At 44.3% G+C, this 26,138-nt stretch overlaps 1 protein-coding gene across 2 annotated transcripts in view; it reads right to left on the reverse strand.

Annotated features, from left to right (window-relative positions):
- The window catches only part of LOC126162670 (G-protein coupled receptor Mth2-like), a 138,087-nt gene that overhangs the window by 34,958 nt on the left and 76,991 nt on the right, over positions 1-26,138 (reverse strand). Inside the window, exons 2-3 of one of the 2 annotated variants that reach the window (XM_049919330.1) lie at positions 11,826-12,040; positions 3,754-3,939 (exon numbers count right to left, since the gene is read on the reverse strand). In XM_049919330.1, coding sequence (XP_049775287.1) covers positions 3,754-3,939; positions 11,826-12,040 — 401 coding nt within the window. Of the gene's footprint in view, positions 1-3,753; positions 3,940-11,813; positions 12,041-26,138 lie in introns of both variants that reach the window. The other variant, XM_049919323.1, reaches the window with a different exon arrangement.

The raw sequence follows: 26,138 nt of genomic DNA on the forward strand, positions 1-26,138 counted from the left end.
TGTATGTGTTATATCCTTAACTGGTTCAGTAACAACCTTTCAGTTTACTCAGACTTAAGATCACCACCAATGTCCAGCTAGCTGAAGTGCTACATATGTCTTCCTTAGAACCTAATAACGCTGCGAGCGTAGGCTACTGGGAATACAAGAGGGGGGAAAAATGGAAAACCTGATACGTTTTCGGTAGAGGTTATGGGCTGGACTTATTATTTCCAACTGCCCCTGTAAAATATTTTGTGGATACTACATAAATCGTTTTCCATTGACACAGGAAAAAGCAAAGGGAGGAAAAAGCAAAGGGAGGAAAAAGCAAAGGGAGGAAAAAGCAAAGGGAGGAAAAAGGATAATGTCTTTACAACTGCGCCACCTCACTGTGTTGACACTAAAGTTGGCCTTCCTGACACCCTCCTGCTACTTCTGGGATCTGTGTTGATGATATTAAGTGGTACCTTACTTTTTACCATTTATTTTCAATATTAGTCTACTAAGTTTCATCATTTTATTAAATCGAAGTTTTCACACAGTATGAGGAAGCGTCCGTAACGGACATAATTCAGTTTATGTATTTACGTTCCATATTAATTGGGAGACATTTTGTGTTGGCGTCGTGGAAAGCAAATAATGAATAAATTGTTTTCGGTCTTCAGTTCGGCCTAATTCGTAGATACACTACGTGGTCTGAATTATCCAGGCATCTATTAGTGGACGCTAATATAACGCGTGACTGACCACTCTTCGCTTTTATGATGGCGGCAGCGGGACCATGGATTGGATTCATTGAAAAGCAATCGCCATACGCATTAAGGCGTTTTTGCCACTGGTAGACGAGACGACCAGTTCCTGCTCCATAGAAAACGGTCGACCGCTGACGGATCCACAACCGCTCCCATTTTTACACTTCCTCGTACGACTGAAACCGACGTCCGTGTCTGTTTATCTTCAGGACACCAAGTCGCTGAAGCGTAGCTTTCGTCTGATTGGCAGCATGAGGGCGTGGGTTATCGTGCAGCAGGATGATTCCGTCCGACAGCACCCCGACAGCCCAAGGACAGAGGGCAAAGGGCAAAGCCAACAGTTGAAACGTATCACATTACCCCCACCAAAGAAATCCAGAGCTGTTCGCCTAAGTTCCGGTAAGTCATGATAAACTCCTTCGACTGCAGGGTCCTCTATTCGTCGAGTTCTTCGACTGTGGAATGCGCAGCGCTATGAAGACACTTTGCAGTATCTGCGACTCGCCATTAAGTCAAAACGCCAAGGAATGCTGTTTGACGGAATCTTCCTCGTGTAGGAGTCTATTAGTGAAAACCCTATCAAAATCCGTACAGCAGTTCCTGAGATTAGCCTTCACATACATACAGGAACGCGGTAGGGGCTTCTTATAAACGTCGCACAGCTCTCGTGCTGTCTGCATCTGACAGAAGAACTGTTTAAGTCGTGCAGTAAGTGGCGACGGCTGTATTTGAGTCAGCCTCTGCGTGTACTGTCAAAGTGCGCAAGACCAGTTCCAGGGCACTACCGGTATGTTTAAGAAACACAACTTGCGTGGATGAAGTTTGAAGTGGCATGTGGTCGGAGCGCACAACAATGTTTCCTTCTGGCACTGCATCCCATCATCCTTCATGACAAAGCACGATGCCACACGACGAAGCACGTGCAGGAATTCCTGCGTACGCGGGGATTAGAGATCCCGAAACATCCACCGGATTCATCCGATATGAGTCTGTGTGATTACGACTTGTTTGCCAAAATGGAGGCAGCTTTTTGTGGCACTAGCTACAACACAAGAGAAGACAGGTACAGCGCCACAGCGCAGTCCCCCCAAGATACCGAGTTGGATGCTCTGACGGTGTACGACATCTTTCATCTCTATGAAGGGAGGTAATCGAGATTTAGGATGACTGTTACGCTGAGGGCATGTTATACAGTGAACGTCTCTCAGTGACGTCTGGTATGAATCATAGCGTTGTTGCCACTACTTATTACCCATCCCATGTACAGGGTGAAAAGTATTTAAACCGACAAACTCTGGGAGGTTGTAGGGGACATCAAAACAAATATTTTTCCCTAATGTCATTTTTTCCTACGAGGATTATTTAAACCGGTCGATGCCGTATTACGCTCTTCAGTTGTCAGAGGCCGTATTACGCTCTTCAGTTGTAGGCAACTGCTGTCCACCAGTGTAGTAGTGCCTTGTGTCTGTTTACTAATGGAGCGATACACCTGGAGTGAGTACACTGGTATGGTTGGTGTGTGTTACGTAGCGCACCACAACGGACGAGCTGCACAGCGGGTTTATCAACAACAATATCCTAATCACCGTATCCTGCATCATACGACCTTTGCTGATGTGTACCAACGTCTGCGTGAGACCAGGTCATTTAGCAGATTACCTGGACAGGGACGCCGTCGCACGGTCAGAACGCTGCAGTTTGAGGAAGCTGTCTTGCAGCTTGTGGAGCAGGATCCTTCAATCAGCACTCGTGCAATTGCACGTAACATGGGGACGAATCAGAGGAATGTAAGAACAGTCTTTCGAGAGCAGTTGTTACGTCCATTTCACTTACAGTGTGTCCACAACCTGGAACCAGCTGATTATCCACCCAGAGCACAGTTTTCGCAGTGGTACCTGGAACAGTGTGAAATTCATCCTACATTTCCATCCTCTGTATTGTTTACCGATGAAGCAACTTTCGGGCGTGATGGAGTCTTCAACATGCACAATTCGCATGTTTGGAGTGAGGATAACCCATATGCCACAGTTACTAGCGCTCATCAAGTGCGGTTCTTCGTTAATGTATGGGTCGGTGTTGTTGGGGACTGTTTAATTGGGCCGTATCTGCTACCTAGGCCATTAAATGGCAGGCACTACTACAATTTTCTCGCCAGAGGATTGCCAGATTTGCTGGAACACATCCCGCTCCCTACAAGATAAAGCATGTGGTTCCAACATGACGGGGCGCCGGCACATTTCAGTCGCCGTGTGCGTCGATTCCTGGACCGACGGTTCCCAGAAACGTGGATTGGCAGAGTTGGTCCTGTATCATGGCCTGCTCGATCCCCAGATATGTCCCCTCTGGAATTTGTGTGGGGAGAGATGCGGAACCTTGTTTACGCAACTCCTGTTGCACCAGAAGAGGATCTGGTTGCCCGGATAGTAGCAGCAGCAGGAACAATTCGGGATACTCCTGGGGTTTTTGCCCATGTCAGACAGAACATGATCCGACGGTGTAACCTTTGTTTACGTGTCAATGGAGGCATTTTTGAAAATCTACTGTAATTGAAATTGGGTTGTGTTAATGTGTTGTCTCTTGGTCATAAAAAAAATGGAAACGTGTTTGTTGGTTTAACTGATTTGCCGCTAGAGAAATCTTCCTCTACCGGTTTAAATACTCCTCGTAGGAAAAAATGACATTAGGAAAAAATATTTGTTTTGATGTCCCCTACAACCTCCCAGAGTTTGTCGGTTTAAATACTTTTCACCCTGTATATCACTTGTATCCGACAACACACTCAAGTGACGAGTTTCCCGTTCAATGGGCAGCGGCAGAGACTGACGAGTCGAGTCTCTCCGAGACTATGGAGGTCGTGAGTGGAGAGAGGAACTCACGGGACCCTCAGGCAAATTTAAAGCGAGTTTACGGTGCTCATTTCTCATCTCTGGCGGCCAGAGATCAGTCTGGTTGTTAACGGCTGTTTGAAGGAAGCTGCCTGGTCTCGGTACAAACGCGCTGAGGCGAGCAGAGGACTCACCGAAAGCGATGCAGGCGCCGGTGACTATGCGGTCTCCGGCCAGCTGCGTGATGGACAGTGCGACGTAGGCGACGGCCAGGCAGAGCGCGTGGCTGGCCAGCGACTTGCCGTGCAGGTCGCGCAGCTCCGGGAACCACAGGTACACCCACGCCGTCGCCACCAGGAACGGCACCGACACCAGCAGGCCTGCGGCAGAAGGGACCACGTTCCTTCAGGAGCTGAGTCAGAATTCGAGTCAAGAACAGCTGCCAACATGTCACGTAGAAGTAGATATCCTCGAAGTAGTGAAGCAACTTAAATCACTCGACAAAAGCAAGTCTTCCGGTCCAAACTATACACCACTTAGGTTCCTTTCAGAGTATTGATACAATAGCTCTATACCGTTCGCTTGACGGAAGATGCGTACCCAAATACATGAAAGTTGCACACGTCACACCGATATTCAAGAAAGGTACCAGGAGTGATCCATATTAAAAGCTCATATCATTAACTTCAATATGCACCAGGATTTTGGATCATATACTGCGCTAGAACATTATGAGCTACCGCGAACGAACATGTCTATTGACACACACTCCACACGGATTTAGAAAACGTCGTACATGTTAAACGCAACTAGCTTTTTACTCACACGAAGTGTTGAGTGCTATTGACAAGGGATTTCAAATTGATTCCTTATTTCTAGACTTCCACAAGGCTTTCGACACTGTACCACACAGGCGGCTTGTAGTGAAATTGCGTGCTTATGGAATATAGCTTCAATTATGCGACTGGGTTCGCGATTTCCTGTCAGCGGGGTTCATAGTAACTGATGGAAACTCATCGAGTAAGACTGAAGTGATTTCTGGTGTTCCACAAGGTAGTGTTATAGGCCCTCCGCTGTTCCTCACCTATATAAACGATTTAGAAGACAAGCCGTATTAGGTTGTTTGCAGATGCGCTGTCGTTTATCGACTAGAAAACTCATCAGAAGATCAAAACAAATTGCGAAACTATTTAGAAAAGATATCTGTATAGTGCGAAAATTGGCAATTCACCATAAATAACGAAAAGTCTGACGTCATCCACATGAGTGCTAAAAGGAATCCATTAAACTTCGGTTACACGATAAGTAAGTCAACTCTAAAGGCCGCATATTCAACTAAATACCTAGGAATTATAGTTACGAACGACTTAAGTTGAAAGAAACACACAGTAAATGTTGTGGGGAAGGCTAACCAAAGACTGCGATGTATTGGCAGGACATTTAGAAAATGTAACAGATCTACTAGAGAGACTACCTCACTACGTTTGTCCGTCCTCTTTCAGAATACAACTGCGCGGTGTGGGATCCTCATCAGATAGGACTGACGGAGCACATCGAGAAAGTTCAAAGGAGGTCAGCACGTTTCGTATTATCGCGAAATAGTGGGGAGAGTGTCACTGACATTATACAGGATTTGGGGTGGACATCATTAAAACAAAGGCGTTTTTCTTCGCGGCGGAATCTTCTCACGAAGTTTCTCTCACCAACTTTCTCCACAGAATGCGAAAATATTTTGTTGACGCCGACCTACATAGGGAGAAACGATCGCCGTAACAAAATAAGCGAAATCAGAGCTCGCACTGAAAGATATAGGTATTCGTTTTTTCTGCGCGCTGTAAGAGATTGGAATAATAGAGAATTATTGCGAAGGTGGTCCTGCTGGCCGAAGTGGCCGAGCGGTTCTAGGCGCTTCAGTCCGGAACCGGGCGACTGCCACGGTCGCAGGTTCGAATACTGCCTCGGGCATGGATGTGTGTGATGTCCTTAGGTTAGTTAGTTTTAGGTAGTTCTAAGTTCTGGGGGACTGATGATCTCAGATGTTAAGTCCCATAGTGCTCAGAGCCATTTTTTTGAAGGTGGTCCGATGAACCCTCTGATTTGCAGAGTATCCATGTAGATTTAGCTTTCTGAGATACCAACAACTACGGTCATTAACGGACAACTGCACAAAGAGTTTAGAAAAGAGCTCTGAGCTTCGACTGCTTTACCTCTTGCTAGTAGTTAGGAAGCAAGTATGGCCTTCCTTACCCTACTCTCCTATATAGAGGATTTCAAAAAAATATCTTTAGAGTGAATAACTTTGAAACTATAATATATATTAACAATTAGTTTTCAACATTTGATGAGAAAGTTTTTCTTACGGTCCAGGTCACGTAATTTTGACGCAAAATTTAAGTTTTAAATCTGGTAAAAATATGGAGGCCACAGGAGAAAAATCAGGTCCCCACAGCTATTCGGGCTTGGCATACCTCATTTATGGAAACAGGTAGTTTTCTCCATAAAGATGGTGCGGGTCGCCCATCTGTTTCGGACGCCAACGTGGATAAGGGGTGGCAGGCGTTTGCAAGGAGTCCGACAAAATCTGTGCGCACGGCGGCTAAAGAGTTAGAAATGAGACCGTCAACAGTGCACAGTTCCCTGCGTAAGACGCTACGGCTACATCCCTACAACGATCATCTGCTTAAGGCGTTAAAGCTCTTTGACAAACCTCAACGCGAACTGTTGGCAGTGTATATGCTAGGCAAGATTGACGCAAACAATAACTTTTCGGAAAAGATTTATTTGACCGATGAGGCAACGTTTCATGTGTCCGGCAAACAATAGTCATGAAGTTCGTATATGGTGTTCGCAGCATTCTTACTTTACGCGTGAAATGGAAATAGAGAGTCCCAAGGTCAATATTTGGTGCGCACTGATGCGCAATTGTGTCATTGATCCATTCTTTTTCATCGAGACTACCGTCGACGGTGATGTTTACCTGGACATCTTACAAGAGTTTGCTGTGCCACAATTGGAACTCCTATCTCTAATCATATTGCAGTAAGATGGGGCACTACCCCCACAGGTCCCTAAATGTCAGTCAGTTTCTAGATGAAATGTTTCCGAACAGATGGATTGGACGAGACAGTCCAATTCGATGGCCGCCACAATCCCTGACCTCACAGCACTAAGACTTCTTCCTGTGGTGTTTTGCAAAGAATCTGGTATACAGAAGTAAGGTTAGAGGCAGGGTTTCGGAAAGGTACACATTCTCAATTTATTTGAACATGTCACCGTGGAGATCTTGAATAGTACGTGGAGAAAAATGGAATTCCGAGTAGACGTTGTCCATACCACTGTGGGTGCATACACTGATGCGTATATGAGGAAACAAAACTGAGTTAACACATGTTAAAAACCATTCGTTAATATCTAGTATAATTTCGAAAGTATAAAATCTTAAGTTATAAAGATAATTTATGGACGCATTGTACTATGTGGTCAGGAGTGTCCTGACACCTATTGTTAGACACTAATGTCAGGATTTCCACCATTCCCTTTTTTATGATGAGAAACCTGCAAGGGACATTTTCAACGAGGTATGTCTGGAGGAACAGCAGCCTATACTTCAAGTGTCGAAACCAGTGAAAGCAGTGATACTCGACGCTGGGGTTTGGAGAAATGTTTACGTTGTAACGCAACCCAAAGGTTTCCAACTGGGTTCATGTCGGGACTCTGGGTATGCCAGTTTATATCAGGATCCTCCACAAACCATTCCTTCACAGATGATACTTTATGACAGTGTACTGCCATGGCGATACATTCAAATCATCATCTCCGAACTGCTACTTTGCTTTATGCAGTGCACAATGGTGTAATGTGCGTTAATTTCCTCCTACATTTAGTGAATTCTCAAGCACAACAAGGGGGGAACCCTCTAACATGAAAGGAACCCCCATACCGCGAATAACCTGCTCCACACATACGTTAGCCAGACATTCTCCAAGACCAAACCTATAGGAACTCTTCTAAAATATCGTTGTGTATAGTACTGGGATCAGTGTTTTAAATGTCAAGTGGGACAGTTTGAAATTCGTATTGACTGTTTTTTCTTAATGCCTTCTGTGTTAATTACCGTGTAACAACGTACAACTTCGGCGAATGGTCTCAGTAAATAAGAGTAAAAAGAGTTGCAAACTAAATACGTTTACTGGGCTTCGAAATAATCACTATTACCTACATCGTGACCGCGCATTATTGGGTATCCTCAACATGTGCGAACGTTCGTTAACAATAGTTCTTACACTGTCTTTGTTTATCTTCAACCTTCTGTTCTTTTAGAAGACAGATGCCAATCAACAGCTTTGTTTTCTATCTACTACTGCAACAAATCTAAATCAGCATCATATTATTTTACTTATTTATCATTTACTTCAATTTGTGAATCTACTTGACAAAATCTTTAGTCTATTAAAGATTTATATACTATTATTGCAGTAGAAGATATACCAATTATACCAGAGACAAATATTGATTTAGAACAAGTTTCAATGTAGAATGTAGACATGTTTACAGTACTTACAAATGAAATGAAATCACAATTGAAAAGATTAGTGTTAAATACTGTGGGTTAAACAGTTATTCATAACATAAATTTGTTGATTACTATTTACTAACTTCTGTTACCCCCGACAAATTACTATTTTCTGTTACAACTAATCAATTAATAAAATATGTTAGTATAAGCTGAGATTGGAACCTCTTTAAATACTGGAGGTAAGAGCTGTTTTACACAGTGTTCACGTTTCAATATTTACTTACTTAAACTTTGAATATTTCAAAGATAAAATATGTATAGAATTAGATGATTTATATTTTCATCATACCGGCGGCCGTTTTGTAACATATATTATAGAAGTGTGGAATTAAGAGGTTGCAACACGGAGCCCCTGCACTCATTTTCAAAATTTTGGCTTTTGAAGACACCAGATGTAATTAAAGTGCAGCTTCTCACGGAGGTCCAGTGTTGGCTGTATGGCAGGAAACCTTCGTAGATATGGTAAAGCTTTAATGTGGAGACGATTTACACCGGAAAAAATAGTTCCAATTTTTGCCACCAGGTGCAAACATGGCGCTGTACAGCATCTTGTCCATGTCTTCGGTGCTCATATTGGACAGACTCTGTGAGTGGCAGTTAATAATAAAACCAACATTATGCCTTTCTCACTTTGACCTTTTGTGCCTACGTCCTGTTCTTAATCCTCAGAAGAACAAAGATGACCTCAGTATTTACGGAAAGACTATGTAACATCAGTGTGACCTTATTGTGAAGTTGTTTTTGTAATGCCATTTAGCCTGAAGATGAGGTATTCCGTCTAAGCATGTCGCTAAATAAATAAGTAGTACAATAATTGACAAAGTTTGTCACTGGTAGCGGTAATTTAAAAAAACCTTTACATAGGTTTAAGTAGTTGTAAGTCTAGGGGACTGATGACCTCAGTCCCATAGTGCTTAGAGCCATTTGAATTACATGTCTTTCTTGCATTCACAGCGCCAGGTTTGTACCTGGTGGTCAAAATTAGAACTAACTTTTTCCCGTGTAAATATGTTTCGCATTAACGAATTAGAGTATCTACGAAGTTTATTTGCTAACACTGGAACTCTATGAGTAGCTGCACTTTGTAACCACCTGATACCTGTGATTTTCGAACTATAGTTAGGCACTTTAGGGGAAATAAATAACAATTATATTTATTATATTTTGACGTTTTAGGTTAGGCTCGCAAGTTTATAGACAATCCTCAGGTTTGAGGGCCAAGATGTCGGTCGAACGGAAGGAAACAGTTTTTGACCAATGTATACTGCTAGTAATAGCTTATGGCTATGGACATTGACATTTAATGAGTTGATCCTCAGGAAACTAGTAGTAGCCTTCGACCATAAATATAATAGACTGGCCCTGACGTCATTTTCGAGGCTCCAACATCTCTGGGCTAAAGTCACGTGAATGTTGGCAAAACATGGTTGTTTCCTGTTGCGCTTATGCCTGTACTCAGCGTTTTGTCGGGGGAAATGGCATTACATTTCACGTGTAAGTGTTTCTATTATAGTGCGCGTTTATTGAAATCTGCTGAAGTGACATACGTTTTTTACACTTGAAATAGAGTATGACGTAAATTAAAGTGTTGAAAGTGATGCCTGTAAAGTCAGACTCATATTACATTTTGGAAAGTATCTGTGATAATTCGGTTACAGAAGTAAGTATAACTGTTTCTCGTTCCTACTCATAGGCTCCGTAAGGATGAAAACCGAAGGCAGCTTTGGATACAGGCCCTGAAACGGAAAAACCTTTGGCCATCTGGACATATGCGCCTTTTTGTATATACAAGTGAGATTACAATAAGGTAAGGGCACCTGTAGTCAACACATGAAGGGAATTTTTTCTACCTTCTAATACTATTAAATAAATGTAGGCTCCAAAATTATTTTCTGAAACTTCAAAGTCTCACCTTTCATCTAAAATATTTTTTTTAAACTGATAGTTTACACTTTTGTAAAAATAGTAGGAACTGAACCTCTGAAGTGCACCTACAATTGATACTCTAAAATGGACCTGCTCCTAAAGTCGACAATTTTGGCACCTATAGTTGACATAATTCCCATATCCCATTTTCTTTTATAAGTGACTAGAGCTGAAAACGCGGCGAATCCAATGTTTAAAGTTTTGACACGAACCCACTCTTACTGTTTAAAAGAATTTTAACGACATTTTACTTTAATTGATAGTTTATAGTAATTTCGTTCCGCTGCCCACCAGAGGGGCGTTCGACGTATTTGTTAGATTTTATAAATGGTATTGTGAACAAATCCAGGTCAAATGTAGTTCTGACAATTTTTCGCAAATAAAAAAGTAATTTTTGTTGGAAGCGTTTGGCAGTCAACTGAGAAATGTGGGTAAAATACGATACAAACATAGGATGGCAGACAGCTGATTTGAAATCCCGCCACGTTTTGCCAACAGTCACGTTGTTTATGTTGGAGCCACACCAGCCCTATAGCTTCTGCACAGCAAGGCCAGTCTGCTAGTATGTATGGTCGAAGGTAGTAGCCCAAAGAGGATAGAAAGGCAGAGAAAGGCAGAGAAAGGCAGAGAAAGGCAGAGAAAGGCATAGAAAGGCATAGAAAGGCATAGAAAGGCATAGAAAGGCATAGAAAGGCATAGAAAGGCATAGAAAGGCATAGAAAGGCAGAGAAAGGCATAGAAAGGCAGAGAAAGGCAGAGAAAGGCAGAGAAAGGCAGAGAAAGGCAGAGAAAGGCAGAGAAAGGCAGAGAAAGGCAGAGAAAGGCAGAGAAAGGCAGAGAAAGGCAGAGAAAGGCAGAGAAAGGCAGAGAAAGGCAGAGAAAGGCAGAGAAAGGCAGAGAAAGGCAGAGAAAGGCAGAGAAAGGCAGAGAAAGGCAGAGAAAGGCAGAGAAAGAAAAACAGAAAGAAAGGACAAAAAGAAAGTAGTCCATATCAGGCAGACAACGAAGGTCAGTGAATTTCAGTATTAGAAAGAGTGAATACCTTGAAGTGGCAGTCGGCTGGCATAGCATGGTATGGTATGGCATGGCACTCTGAGAAGAGATAGGTGATCAAAAAAACTACTTGACTGGAGACCAATTTACCAAAAAAGACCAATGAGAAGACCACCAGCCAGATTGGACAGACTTAAAGAAGACAGCTGGACTGAACTGGCAACGGGAAGCTCAAGATCCGAAGAAATAGTAGAACTTGCAGGGACCATATGTTGCACGGAGACTGAATGAGGCCGTATCACCAAGTTGTCGAACTGGTTTATGATTATGAATTTAACAGGATATTCTGAGAAAGTTACAGACATTTTTTATTGATGATAGTAAGTATTTAGGTAACGTTTATAAGTGAATTGTGAGTTCAGTTTTATGTCATAGTAAATATTAGCAGTGAAGGAGAAAAAGTACAGTTACAAGCAGCTGAAAATATGAAAAATTGTAAAGTAAGACGTTTAAAACTGATGTAAATTTTTGAAGTGGTTAAGATCTTTGACAAAGGAAAGGAAGACGTTGGAACAGAAGTGAAAGTGTTCGGAAAGAAGTGAGACAGCGAAATCCCCTAGAGAGACGGCGAAGTCTCGCCTCTACTCACCGACCAGGTAGTCTAGTCTAGCCACTAGGGCGCCGGCACTAGTCAGCAGCAGGAGAGACGCAGCCCTAGGAAGCGGCCGGCGGCGCCGCGCCACAGTACCTGAGACCGACCTGCGCTCTTACCGATAGGGTACAGCACGTAGCGGACGGTGTGCTCGCCCGCGCTCACGTCGTCCTCGGGGCTGAAGCAGATGAGCGGCAGCGCCACGGCGAGCCCGCGCTCCGGCGACCAGTAGGCGTCCACGCAGAAGTCGTCCGGGCCCAGGCGCTCGCCGTCCCACAGCTGCAGGGTGCCGTTCGCGAACAGCCGGTAGTCCTCGTCCACGTCCAGCGCGAACCTGCAACCGCCAGCCTCACGTCACGTCACGTCACTCAGTCGCTGAGCAGATCGACTCTAAGAACCGAGCGAGTAGCTGTAAGTACACTACTGTTCATTAAAATTGTTACACCAAGAAGAAATGCAGATGATAAACGGGTATTCATTGCACAAATACACTCCTGGAAATTGAAATAAGAACACCGTGAATTCATTGTCCCAGGAAGGGGAAACTTTATTGACACATTCCTGGGGTCAGATACATCACATGATCACACTGACAGAACCACAGGCACATAGACACAGGCAACAGAGCATGCACAATGTCGGCACTAGTACAGTGTATATCCACCTTTCGCAGCAATGCAGGCTGCTATTCTCCCATGGAGACGATCGTAGAGATGCTGGATGTAGTCCTGTGGAACGGCTTGCCGTGCCATTTCCACCTGGCGCCTCAGTTGGACCAGCGTTCGTGCTGGACGTGCAGACCGCGTGAGACGACACTTCATCCAGTCCCAAACATGCTCAATGGGGGACAGATCCGGAGATCTTGCTGGCCAGGGTAGTTGACTTACACCTTCTAGAGCATGTTGGGTGGCACGGGATACATGCGGACGTGCATTGTCCTGTTGGAACAGCAAGTTCCCTTGACGGTCTAGGAATGGTAGAACGATGGGTTCGATGACGGTTTGGATGTACCATGCACTATTCAGTGTCCCCTCGACGATCACCAGTGGTGTACGGCCAGTGTAGGAGATCGCTCCCCACACCATGATGCCGGGTGTTGGCCCTGTGTGCCTCGGTCGTATGCAGTCCTGATTGTGGCGCTCACCTGCACGGCGCCAAACACGCATACGACCATCATTGGCACCAAGGCAGAAGCGACTCTCATCGCTGAAGACGACACGTCTCCATTCGTCCCTCCATTCACGCCTGTCGCGACACCACTGGAGGCGGGCTGCACGATGTTGGGGCGTGAGCGGAAGACGGCCTAACGGTGTGCGGGACCGTAGCCCAGCTTCATGGAGACTGTTGCGAATGGTCCTCGCCGATACCCCAGGAGCAACAGTGTCCCTAATTTGCTGGGAAGTGGCGGTGCGGTCCCCTACGGCACTGCGTAGGATCCTACGGTCTTGGCGTGCATCCGTGCGTCGCTACGGTCCGGTCCCAGGTCGACGGGCACGTGCACCTTCCGCCGACCACTGGCGACAACATCGATGTACTGTGGAGACCTCACGCCCCACGTGTTGAGCAATTCGGCGGTACGTCCACCCGGCCTCCCGCATGCCCACTATACGCCCTCGCTCAAAGTCCGTCAACTGCACATACGGTTCACGTCCACGCTGTCGCGGCATGCTACCAGTGTTAAAGACTGCGATGGAGCTCCGTATGCCACGGCAAACTGGCTGACACTGACGGCGGCGGTGCACAAATGCTGCGCAGCTAGCGCCATTCGACGGCCAACACCGCGGTTCCTGGTGTGTCCGCTGTGCCGTGCGTGTGATCATTGCCTGTACAGCCCTCTCGCAGTGTCCGGAGCAAGTATGGTGGGTCTGACACACCGGTGTCAATGTGTTCTTTTTTCCATTTCCAGGAGTGTATATTATAACTAGAACTGACATGTGATTACATTTTCACGCAATTGGGGTGCATAGGTCCTGAGAAATCAGTACCCAGAACAGCCACCTCTGGCCGTAATAACGGCCTTGATACGCCTGGGCATTGAGTCAAACAGAGCTTGGATGGCGTGTACAGGTACAGCTGCCCATGCAGTTTCAACACGATACCACAGTTCATCAAGAGTAGTGGCTGGCGTATTGTGACGATCCAATTGCTCGGCCACCATTGACGAGACGTTTTCAATTGGTGGAAGATCTGGAGAATGTGCTGGCCAGGGCAGCAGTCGAACATTTTCTGTATCCAGAAAGGCCCGTACAGGACCAGCAACATGTGGTCGTGCATTATCCTGCTGAAATGTAGGGTTTCGCAGGGTTCGAATGGAGGGTAGAGCCACGGGTCGTAACACACTTTAAATGTAACGTCCACTATTACAAGTGACGTCAAGCGAACAAGAGGTGACCGAGACGTGTAACCAATGGTATCCCATACCATCACGCCGGGTGACAAGCCAGTATGGCGATGACGAATACAAGCTTCCAGTGTGCGTTCACCAGCATGTCGCCAAACACGGATGCTACCATCATGATGCTGTAAACAGAACCTGGATTCATCCGAAAAAATGACGTTTTGCCATTCGTGCACCCAGGTTCATCGTTGAGTACACCATCGCAGGTGCTCCTGTGTGTGATGCAGCGTCAAGGGTAGCCGGAGCCACGGTCTTCGAGCTGATAGTCCATGCTGCTGCAAACGTCGTCGAACTGTTCGTGCAGATGGTTGTTGTCTTGCAAACGTCCCCATCTGTTGACTTAGGGATCGAGACGTGGCTACACGATCCGTTACAGCCATGCGGATAAGCTGCCCGTTATCTCGACTGCTAGTGATACGAGGCCGTTGGGATCCAGCACGCCGTTCCGTATTACCCTCCTGAATCCACCGATTCCATATTCAGCTAACAGTCATTGGATCTCGACCAACGCGAGCAGCAATGTCGCGATACGATAAACCGCAATCGCGATAGGCAACAATCCGACCTTCATCAAAGTCGGAAACGTGATGGCACGCATTTCTCCTGCTTACATGAGGCATCACAACGTTTCACCAGGCAACACCGGTCAACTGATGTTTGTGTATCAGAAATCGGTTGGAAACTTTCCTCATGTCAGCACGTTGTAGGTGTCGCCACCGGCGCCAACCTTGTGTGAATGCTCTGAAACGCTAATCATTTGCGAATCTCAGCATCTGCTTCCTGTCGGCTAAATTTCGCGTCTGTAGCACGTCATCTTCGTGGTGCAGCAATTTTAATGGCCAGTAGTGTAGTTAAACATTCAACAGCCTAGATAGCATGGAATACTTGCTCATTTAAGACAACGGGTTTCGACTGATTTTGCTGCTATCTTCAGATCTGTAAGAAAGTGCACGTACGTGGAATATGTCTTATTACATGAGTTAAGACGTAATATCGGAGATAAAAAATTTTAGTTTGGCATTACAAAAATCAGAATACTGCTGACTTTTTGCAGTGTTCAACCACTTACTACTTTCGTGAAAAGCAGCGAACGGTGGAGGACTAAGTTGCCTTTGATTTGCCTATTTAATTTACTATTTAGATTTTATGTACGTTGAACGTGAGTGACTCAAAACTTTTCAATCTTTGTTCAATTTCTACGTCTATTACAGGAAATAATTGGAAGGAAGAACTGCAAATACGTTATTTCAGAAACTGTTTTTATTAGCAGTTTTAACACAGGTTAAAATGAAAAAACCGATATAAACTAAAACCTGTTGTTTCAGTGATAACCGCCAATTCTAGCAGAATACTGATAGGCCGGTTCCCAGTTGGAACGTCGCCCTGAACAACCCAAGGAAATGCAGGAAGACGTGACAACATTTCGGGTTTGTCCGCTGCATGGCAGTCCTCTAAATGAGCCTAATTGAAGGTAGTCACTAACAGAGAGAGAGAGAGTTCAGATTAAAAGATTTGAAGTTACCATCGGAAGCATGTCAAGTCATTTAATTACAAGGTTATGGTGGTTGCAGACGGAGGAATGGGTCAAAGCTGTATCACAGTTTCAAACAATGGATGACGTGAGCGGTGCAGTTATTTTACTTCACTCTAGGGAGAGTCTGAAGTGTGCGTCCCCGACCTGAACTGAACTGAACAACCAACTGCAAATATTGCAATCCGGTGCACGTGGCATTGTGAGCAGAATTGGACGATATAGCACAGTGATACGACGCGCTTCACACACACACACACACACACACACACACACACACACACACACACACACACACACACACACACTTCAAATATAAACAATACAGTGAGGTGACAGAAGTCATGGGATACCTCCTAATATCGTGACGGACATCCGATTGCCCGGCGTAGTACAGCACAACTCGACTTGGCAAGGACTCAGGTCGTTGGAAGTCCTCTGCAGAAATAGTGACCCATGCTGACGCTGCAGCCGTCCATAATTGCGAAAGTATTGCCGGTGCGCGATTTTTTGCACGAACAGACTTCCAGATTATGTTCAACAAATGTTCGAGTGGATTCATGTCAGGCGATCTGGGTGGCCAAATTGTGAACTCTAATCGTCCAGAACGTTCTTCAAACGCGAACAACTGTGGCCCAGTAAAATGGCATCATTGTTCCGGAACATTGGGTGGCTGCAAATGGTCTCTAAGTAGGCGGAAATAACCATTTCCAGTCAATGATACGTTCAGTTGGACCAGGGAGCCAGTCCATTCTATGTAAAAGCAGCCCATTCCATTATGGAGCCACCACAAACTAGCACAGTGCCTTGTCGACAACCTGGGTCCATGGCTTCGTTGGGTCTGCGCCACATAGGAACTCTACCATCAGCTCTTGCCAACTGGAGTCTGGACTCCTCTGACCAGGTCACTGTTTTCCAGTCGTCTATGGGTCCAACCGACATGGTCACGAGATCAGGAAAGGAGCGGTATGCAATGTCAGGCTGTTAGCAAAGGCACTCGCGTCGGTCGTATGGTGCTATAGCCCATTAACGCCAGATTTCGCCGCAGTGTTCTAACGGATACATTCGTCATACGTCCCACACAGATTTCTGCGGTTATTTCACGTTGCTTGTCTTTCAGCAGTAACAACTCTACGCAAACGCAGCTGTTCTCCTTCGTTATGGCTGTCAGCCACTGCGTTGTCCATGGTGAGAGGTTATGCCTGAAATTTGGTACTCTCAGCGCACTGAACACGCTGCAGATCTCGCAATATTGAATTTCCTAACGATTTACGAAGTGAAATGTCCTACGCGTCTAGATCCAACTTCCATTCCGCATTGGGAGTCTTTATTCCCGTCATGAGGCCATAATCGCTTAGGAAACCGTTTCACATGAATCCCCTGAATTCAAATGACAGATCTCCCACAACACTGTCTTTTTTACCTCGTGTGCGCGTTACTGCCGCCACCTGTGTATGTGCATATAGTTATCCCACGACTTTTCACATCAGTGTATAAACAATTTTCATTATGTGCATTATTCGCGTATGAGGATACGGACGTCATTTGTGTCTGTACATTTGAGATCCATAATTCGACCTGCGACACAGCAGCATGCTATTCATATCCTGTAGCTTCATCCTTACAGTTATTTACTGCCTTCTTATGTAACAATGAAATGTAGTATAGGTCTATCATGGATGATCCTCATCACTGATACGAATTTTGGTTTGTATATGACCCACTAACCTTAATTATCGAATTTGTTGGTAAATGCTCTTCTAACGCTATCAACCTAACGCTGTCAACCGTCTGATCGTTCTTACAGCGTCCACCTTATATCTATTATTAGTGTCGCACGTTATCTACAGAAGTTTTGTTCCAGGTGTACTGGGACATGGGGATCAGGCGTGGAGGCTGAAGAGTGGCATGGTGTGACACATTGCAGAACCCTTACATTGTATGTTTTGTTGGAAAGAGATCTCATCTCTTAGAAAACTATTGCATATTGCTCTTATTTCTTTAGACAATCCTATTTTTATCTTAGCTTCATGGAACGGAATACATATATTGTGAGAATTTGAACAGTCAGTTTGAATTTGATGCTGCAGTAGAAGTATCCAAGAGTGTCTTGTTACTTGATAGGCGTCTGCATTAATGGTTGAATGAACTGCAGTATTTTTTTAGTCATAATTTTTTCAGTACTGTAACTTGATGGTTCCTCGTGTAAACAACGAAGTAAACTCTTTGAATCAATAATACATTTGACCTCATCGCCTAAGCTTCACTTTTTTGATAATTTAGGTCTAAAAAATGAAGTGGACCGCATTGGATTCAACACTGTTCTGTAGTTTCTTATAATTGGCTGCATGAGATTATTCTCAGGTCGGAGACACGCAAATGTAGAATAGGAACATTCGAAAAAGAGCAATGTGGTGTTCGAAAAAGAGCAATGTGGTGTTCGAAAAAGAGCAATGTGGTGTTCGAAAAAGAGCAATGTGGTGTTCGAAAAAGAGCAATGTGGTGTTCGAAAAAGAGCAATGTGGTGTTCGAAAAAGAGCAATGTGGTGTTCGAAAAAGAGCAATGTGGTGTTCGAAAAAGAGCAATGTGGTGTTCGAAAAAGAGCAATGTGGTGTTCGAAAAAGAGCAATGTGGTGTTCGAAAAAGAGCAATGTGGTGTTCGAAAATCAACCTTCGCATTGATGAGTGCTTCTCTTAACTCGTTGCTTTATCTTTTACTCTTAGTTCGACGAAATCCGAGCTCAAGGGGCTAGAGACGAATCATGCTAAACGGGACAGTGTGATGCGCAAGGCAATCTAAATACAAGCCGACATGCGGTTACTTGTATCGTAGCTATCTACACACTTATTTCACGCGATGTTGCTCTTGTGAGTGTCAACAATAGTTCTTGTTCCTTTTCATATATCTATATATTTTAACAGAATATTTCATACAATACCAAATATTTAAGTTTATAATGTAATCAATACGTTAATTGAAATTATAATCATCTTGGGTGTTTTCAGGTGTGACTTCTTTAGAACCAACATACGACAAATAAATCGACTCCTGAAAGCAAATATTATAAAAATGTTCAACTGCAAGAAAAAACGGTCTCCTTGAACGAACTTGTCATAGGTGAGTGCAGACAACCCTTAATGTTCGTAGTACTGCTTGGCACGGAAGTTTCGCAAGTATTATGGTAGATGTAAAGCCACAAACACTGCAAATCTTTCTCTTAGGCGTCGGATCGATATGTTTTGGAAATAGGCCCAATATTGCGCTTTGGGTGTAATAGGTGTCTCACTCAGTAAAGTTCTTCCACGTTTTTTGGAGTCCGGTAATATGACATTTCTTAAAATCATCATTGTTTTATTCGGTAATCAAAATGTTCCCTTTCTTCGGCCGTGTATTGATGTATGAATGGTGTACGTATTGGACGGAGCCGTATTCCACATATAATAAAATTTTTGTGTATCTTTTGAGGAACTGATCATTGTTTCTCTGAACTGTGTGTTCAACCATCTCTACACTAGTGTTTCGTTAATATCATACACACGCCACGAATGTCTCGGTCAGTACTGCCAGTAGTTTCATTATAGCAAAAAATGTAAAATCTCCAAATTTCTTTGAACCTTTTAGAAGGGATTACCTTTTTTAATACTGGAGTTTTTACTATTGGTCTTTTAGAATAATACATTTGGATATTTGGTTTTCTGACTTGAACCATCAAGACGCGCAGTAGGCCTTCATTTTGTCTAAAGTAACTAGGTACCAAGTGTCGTACACTTTCCGATTTTTTGCATTCGTTGTCTATTATTTGACGCGTGAATAGATTTGTTTCCAACAAGTATTTCCCAAACTTTGTCAACATAACAGAAAATAATTCTAATAATCCTAGATGTTCACTCAAATGATTTGAAAGAGTTGCTTTTATGCCACGAGTCACAGAATACTTCAAAATGACATTTTTTTGCTTCCTGCCAGATCCTTGATGCTGGTGATTTAGGTATTTAATTTTCTTCTTCATTGTCGTCTTGTATAATTAAAAGTTTTGCACCCTTGCTATTTTATACAATCACGTTGCTATCACAGGACTCTTCGTCACTACGTCCATGTAAATATTCCTTTTCTTAATATTATGTTTTCTTCACAAACCGAAGTACAAAACCACTATAACACACTTGCTTTGCAACGTAGATTTAATGAATTGTGACGAATTCTCACGGTGTAATGGAAAGAACTAAACTGCGGTTTTATCTGACTAGTTCTGCCTCACGAGTTGGACTCGCGATGTTTACGTTTGGCTCGACTTCCGTTCCCGCTGGTGTATTTCGCGATGCTGAAGTTTGACCTGCATTTTTTCGAACGGATCTGACTCGATACTCTTTTTTGGTACAAAATTGTAACGAGTCAGTCTCATCAAAGTAAGGCAAAGTGTTGTGTGAAATCTTATGGAACTTAACTGCGAAGTTCATAATCCCTAAGCTTACACACTACTTAACCTAAATTATCCTAAGGACAAACACACACACACACACACACACACACACACACACACACACACACACACACACACACACACCCATGCCCGAGGGAGGACTCGAACCTCCGCCGGGACCAGCCGCACAGTCCAAGACTGCAGCGCCCTACACCACTCGGCTAATACCGCGCGGCAAGGCAAAGTGTTAAAAGGCGTTAGTGACATTCTTACCGGCTAGGAATGCTTCGTGATGTAATAGTTCGTCAGCCACTCGTACTTAATGGGGTTGTTCTGTGGAGAGCCTTAGCTTACGAGGCAAGGAACTGAGTCATACTGGTGTCGAACCCAAGTACCGCACGAACCCACGTATCGCATGAACATCCATTAGTCCAGTAGACTAGCCGGAATGAGCTTCGGCAGGTGTTTCTCGGAACTGTTTATGTAAGTACCAAGCAGATTAGCAACAAATACATGAACTCACGGAACAAGGTTTACGCAAGTGGCAGACACATACCGCGTACAGCATTATTTCCATCACAGTACCATTATAGTGTGGCGCTAGAAAGGAAAAAGAGAATTCTGAGCAAGAACTGATTAGATACAGATACCGTGAAGAGTAATGAAGGTAAAGAAGTAGTGTACAACGAACTCATGGGAGCATGTATCAGTTGGGGCGGGGAGGGGCAGGGGAAAGACTGGAATATTTGTTCTTGCTCGGAGTGACACTTCTATGGAGTCAGTGCTCCTGCCCTGATAAGCGGCGTTTTGCACGTAGTGTAAGTTTGTGAAACCAACGAATGTGGAAGCAAAATAATTTGTTGTCGTGACAAACTGATCTGCAGCTTAGGCAGAGTTATGGGTTAGGCTGGGACGAGACAATTCGTTTGAGAGTTGGCAAAGCCGACAACTATTAACGCAGTTAACTACATAGAGTCCTCTTGGCTCCACATTAATGTCAACATATTTCTCCTCCGCACGATTCTCACTCCACCCAACTGTTACAAACGCCATGTTGATCATCATTCTATTGTATAAAAGCTCCAGCTGCGAATTCACAGACGCTGCAGAGGGACATGTAAGGAGCAAATCTCCTGAATGACGCCGTTCCAAAGAAGGGAGGGACATTCCTTTTGCAAGGAAAGATCGGAGAGACAGTTGGCTGGTTTAGCAGGGTATTTTTGACCAGTTATCACATTAGCCTACAAGCATTCGAGTGCTCTAATTAATGCCGCTGGAGCTTAAGGTGTGAAGATGAATCACAAACAGGTTTTCCGGCTCCGTGCTTTTTCCTCAGTACAAAACTGAGAGGCGTGACGCAGCGAGGTTTATCTACGATTGCGCAGCGAGAGTAGTAAAGCCGCGATAAGAATGGAACCAGACGGCACGCCCTTCTGCGGCGTTTAGCCTGGAGCCGCAGGCGTGTTTATCGCGCCGGCGTACAAACAGCTGTTAAGTGTATGGACCCTGGCGGCTCAAATTAACGGCGAACTGGCGTCGCGCCAAGGCCGGACCAGGACCACACCGCGCCGCGCCGCGATTCGTCCAGCGGCCCGCTTCTGCAGCAGAGGCACAGCGTCACCGTACAAAAAAAAAAATGGCTCTGAGCACTATGGGACTTAACATCTATGGTCATCAGTCCCCTAGAACTTAGAACTACTTAAACCTAACTAACCTAAGGACAGCACACAACACCCAGCCATCACGAGGCAGAGAAAATCCCTGACCCCGCCGGGAATCGAACCCGGGAACCCGGGCGTGGGAAGCGAGAACGCTACCGCACGACCACGAGATGCGGGCGTCACCGTACACTGCGATGATTTCAGCTTCTTCAGACGGAAGACCAATTACAAAAACTATTCTTTCCCTAAAATTTAGATTTATATGAACGTGCTCAACCATAGCTCAAATACGAGGGTGAGTCAAATGAAAACCCTAAATCTCTAATAACAAATCGAAACTTCGCGCCGTTATCCTGTAAGTTGGTAAGTGTGCTACAAACAGCGTGCAGAATGGCCTGTAGGTGGCAGCATAGTGCAGATGCACACGTACCTTCGCAGTATCACTATAAAGATGGCCGCCCCACTTGCGACTTGCACCAGGAAAGAACAGAGTTCTGTTATTCGGATTTTGCGTAGTGAAGGTGTGAAACCTATTGGAATTCATCGACGAATGAAGCTTCAGTACGGTGATGCATATTAGTCACAGCAGCAAGTCTACGAATGGAGTAGGAAGTTCGCAAATGGTGTGACTTCAGTGGAAGATGCTCCTCGTCCAGGTCAGGCATAACGAGTTGTGACTCCACAGAACATTGCAGCAGTTGAAGCCATAGTGAAGGAAAACCACCAAGTTACACTGAATGACCTTGCAGCATATTTACAGATTAGTCATGGGTCAGCACACCACATTGTGCATGATGTGCTCCAGTTTCACAAAGTGTCTGCAAGATGGGTGCCACGGCAGCTGACTCCTGAAATGAGAGAACGACATGTTGATGCTTGTGAAGAACTTTTTCGGCGCTTTGAACAGGAAAGTGATGGCGTCCTTGCAAGAATCGTTACTGGGGACGAAGTCTGGGTTCACTTCCACCAACCGGGAACGAAGAGAGCGAGCAAGGAATGGCGCCATTCCTTATCACCAAAACCAAAGAAGTTTCGAACAGAACCATCAGCAGGGAAGGTTATGCTGACACTCTTTTGGGACGAAAAAGGTGTGTCATTTTAGAGCATTACACGCCTACAGGGACCACTGTCACCAGTGCATCACACACAGATCTCCTAAAAAATCATCTGCGGCCTGCAATCAAATCAAAGCGACGTGGATTGCTGTCAGCAGGTGTCCTTTTCCAACACGACAATGCAAGGCCCCACACTGCCCGTACAACAGTTGCAACAATCACGGACCTGCATTTTGAGTGCCTTCCTCATCCACCATATTCACCAGACCTTGCCCCAAGTGATTTCCATATGTTTGGAGCACTCAAAGACGCTATGGGAGGAAAGAAGTTCCGTTCTGATGAAGAGGTACGCCACGCGGTGCGTGAGTGCTTGCGCGGACTATCAAAATAATTTTTTTCTAAAGGAATTTATGCACTTTGTAAGCGCTGGAAGACTTGAGCGGGGGGAGATTATGTTGAAAAGTTATACAGGTTTGTACCACTTCTGCACAATAATATTTAAAAAAGTATTTAAGGTTTTCATTTGACTCACCCTCGTGAAAGGCCAGAAATTCTAATCTTACCGTTATATTTCTTCCGTTGACGTTCAGTCACCAGTGGAATACAGGTATCACCGACAGTTGTCAGAGTTTTCTCTTAAACCTACTTAATTCAGCAATGTTTAATAATTCTTTGGTCCACACTCTTTACTACAGCAGTCATCTTAACAGCATACCGTGATGTTTAACCCTTTCGCTGCCGAATTCGCTCCGCGGTGCGCTTGCTCTGTGCGACGGGGACGACGCTCACGCCATTCTCGGCTATGCCCGCCAATTATTTCCTTTCACTCACTGAAAATTTTCCACTGATTGGAGGGGAAAACACTATCTTCACCCTCGCCTTGGACGTAGTTAAAAATGTCCCTCCTGGAAGGCGTGTGAACTCACTGGCTACTTTCTGACAAGTGAAGCAACTGCGTGTTCACTGTGGCTCTATCAGTAGCAACCTGTATAGATTGGGGAAGTGCACAACCTACAATAATTGTGGCTCGATTACATCGAAGGATCAGTTATGTGCTGCTGCCTTTTCGCCCAAATAATTATGCGTCGATGTGGCTCAGTATATTGATCAGCGAAATTTGATAGAAGTGGGCAAAAAGTTTTCAAATACATTACAGAAAAACTGTTGCAAATTAAGTGAGGTGTAGTATCCCGAAGGATAATAAGCTACCAACTTTTAACTTTACTTGCAAGTAAAGAATCGGAGGAAACAAGTACAAAAAGGTGGCCATACGTTTTTAAGTACGGAACTGACAATTTCGGAGACTTTATTAGTCTCATACACATATGATTTCATGTATATAGACTGAAGCGGCGAGCGTAAATTTGTACCAAGGCCGGGGATCGAATCCGGGTCTCCTGCTTACTATGCCCGCATCTCGTGGTCGTGCGGTAGCGTTCTCGCTTCCCACGCCCGGGTTCCCGGGTTCGATTCCCGGCGGGGTCAGGGATTTTCTCTGCCTCGTGATGGCTGGGTGTTGTGTGCTGTCCTTAGGTTAGTTAGGTTTAAGTAGTTCTAAGTTCTAGGGGACTTATGACCACAGCAGTTGAGTCCCATAGTGCTCAGAGCCATTTTGAACCTGCTTACTATGCAGGTACGTTAGCCACTAAGCCACCTTGGCATAGCTGCACGTATTACCCTGGCACGCCTTCGTACACATTTTCACTCGCCACTTCTGTCTATATTCATAAAATTTGTGAGTAAACCTGCAGTGGGTAAATGAATCAATGCATAGTCCAGAGCAAAGTAAGCAGAGCATCGAATGAAATTTCCGAACACTAACGAATGTCGGAGTTTGTACGACAAGTAAAACTTTCAACACTTTGCAAGGTTTTCGAAGTTCCACTGACACTCGTTTAAAAGAACTTCCGCTGTTCCAACGCTCGAGCAGGAGCCCATCTTCACTCCCCCAACGATACCCCTTACTCCAAAACTAATGTCTATACTTTGCCCTTTAAATTTATAATTTTACTTCTGTTTCGAAAGAAAATCCCAGACGCTAGTGAAATACATATCAATATTCTACTCGTTGCTGTGGAAGTAGCACACTCAAAGCTCATTTCTTAATTTTTTTCGAACATGACAAATCATATTCACATAATTATTACATCTTAAGCCTTACTACAATGTCAACATGCTGACTGTGTGTGTGCGCGCGCGCGCGCGCTCGTCGAATTCTATTTTATCACAGTTTGATCACAATTGTAAATGATTTATCGGTTTGTTTTTCTGCATATTGCACAGAAAGCTAGTTCATCATGTAATTGAGGTTATGACACATTTGATGGTGTATCGTTCGTGTTTACATGTCTGCGAATGGTTACATGCATCGTAAACATTTAAACTTTAATGATTCCTAAACAACACGATATATAAATACGTTAGTAATTTGTTTGGAGCTTCTGATACTTCCAGTAACGTCCTTATATTTGCTGTAGTTCAACAAGGGCAGTCTTGGCAGTTTTAGTAGATATACTATATTATTAATTTGACAATCAGTTGCCAGGCTATGTTGCTCAAAAGATTGCACAAGTCGCTCGTTTTGTTTCAGACAATATTAGTTAAACATGTAGAAGGATTTTCTTGGCTCTCAGCGGTTGAGACAACAGAGTTGACAGTACCTATAATGTCCTCAACCGACAGAATGGACATTAAATTTATCCCGCTATCACTATTCATATTTAACCATTCTACTTCGTATTTGATAATCCGCACTTTCAAATCTTCGAAAAGCTCTGTAACATCCCCTACACTGTAAACCCTCCAATATGGACGAAATACGGCTAATAAAGTTACTTCTACCCTTCGTAAACAATATGACGTTAGCTTTTAGTATGAGTTACAACTAAATGAAGTCTTTTAGGTCACGCTGTGTATTCACGTTGCTTCAGAACATCTGAACATGGAAGCGCTCCTGGCGCTGTTGACTCCTGCCGCATACATACGTCTTAGTCCAGACCGCGCCTAAGTTTATATATGAGTATTAACATGAAGTGTCTCAATATTCGCCTTTATGACGGCTAGAACAGTGCTGGGGGCATTTCGATGAGGGTCCTGTATCTCTGAAGGAATGACAGCCCATTCTTCCTCAAGAGCCGAAACCGAAAAGGTAGCTATGTTGGCTGCTGGTGTCTACGTTTTAACTAATTCTAAAGGTGCTCACTTGGGTTCAGGTCCGGACTGTGGACAGGCCCGTTCAGGACAGTTATTGTCCTGAAATAACTGCCTCACAGCTGCTGCATTATGATACGTTGCATTCTCTGGACACAGTCATCGTCTTCTAACTCTTCCTGTACTGTACTAGAACAGTACTGTAAAATTTATCT

Source organism: Schistocerca cancellata, chromosome 1, assembly GCF_023864275.1.
Source record: "Schistocerca cancellata isolate TAMUIC-IGC-003103 chromosome 1, iqSchCanc2.1, whole genome shotgun sequence".
Classification (NCBI taxonomy): domain Eukaryota; kingdom Metazoa; phylum Arthropoda; class Insecta; order Orthoptera; family Acrididae; genus Schistocerca; species Schistocerca cancellata.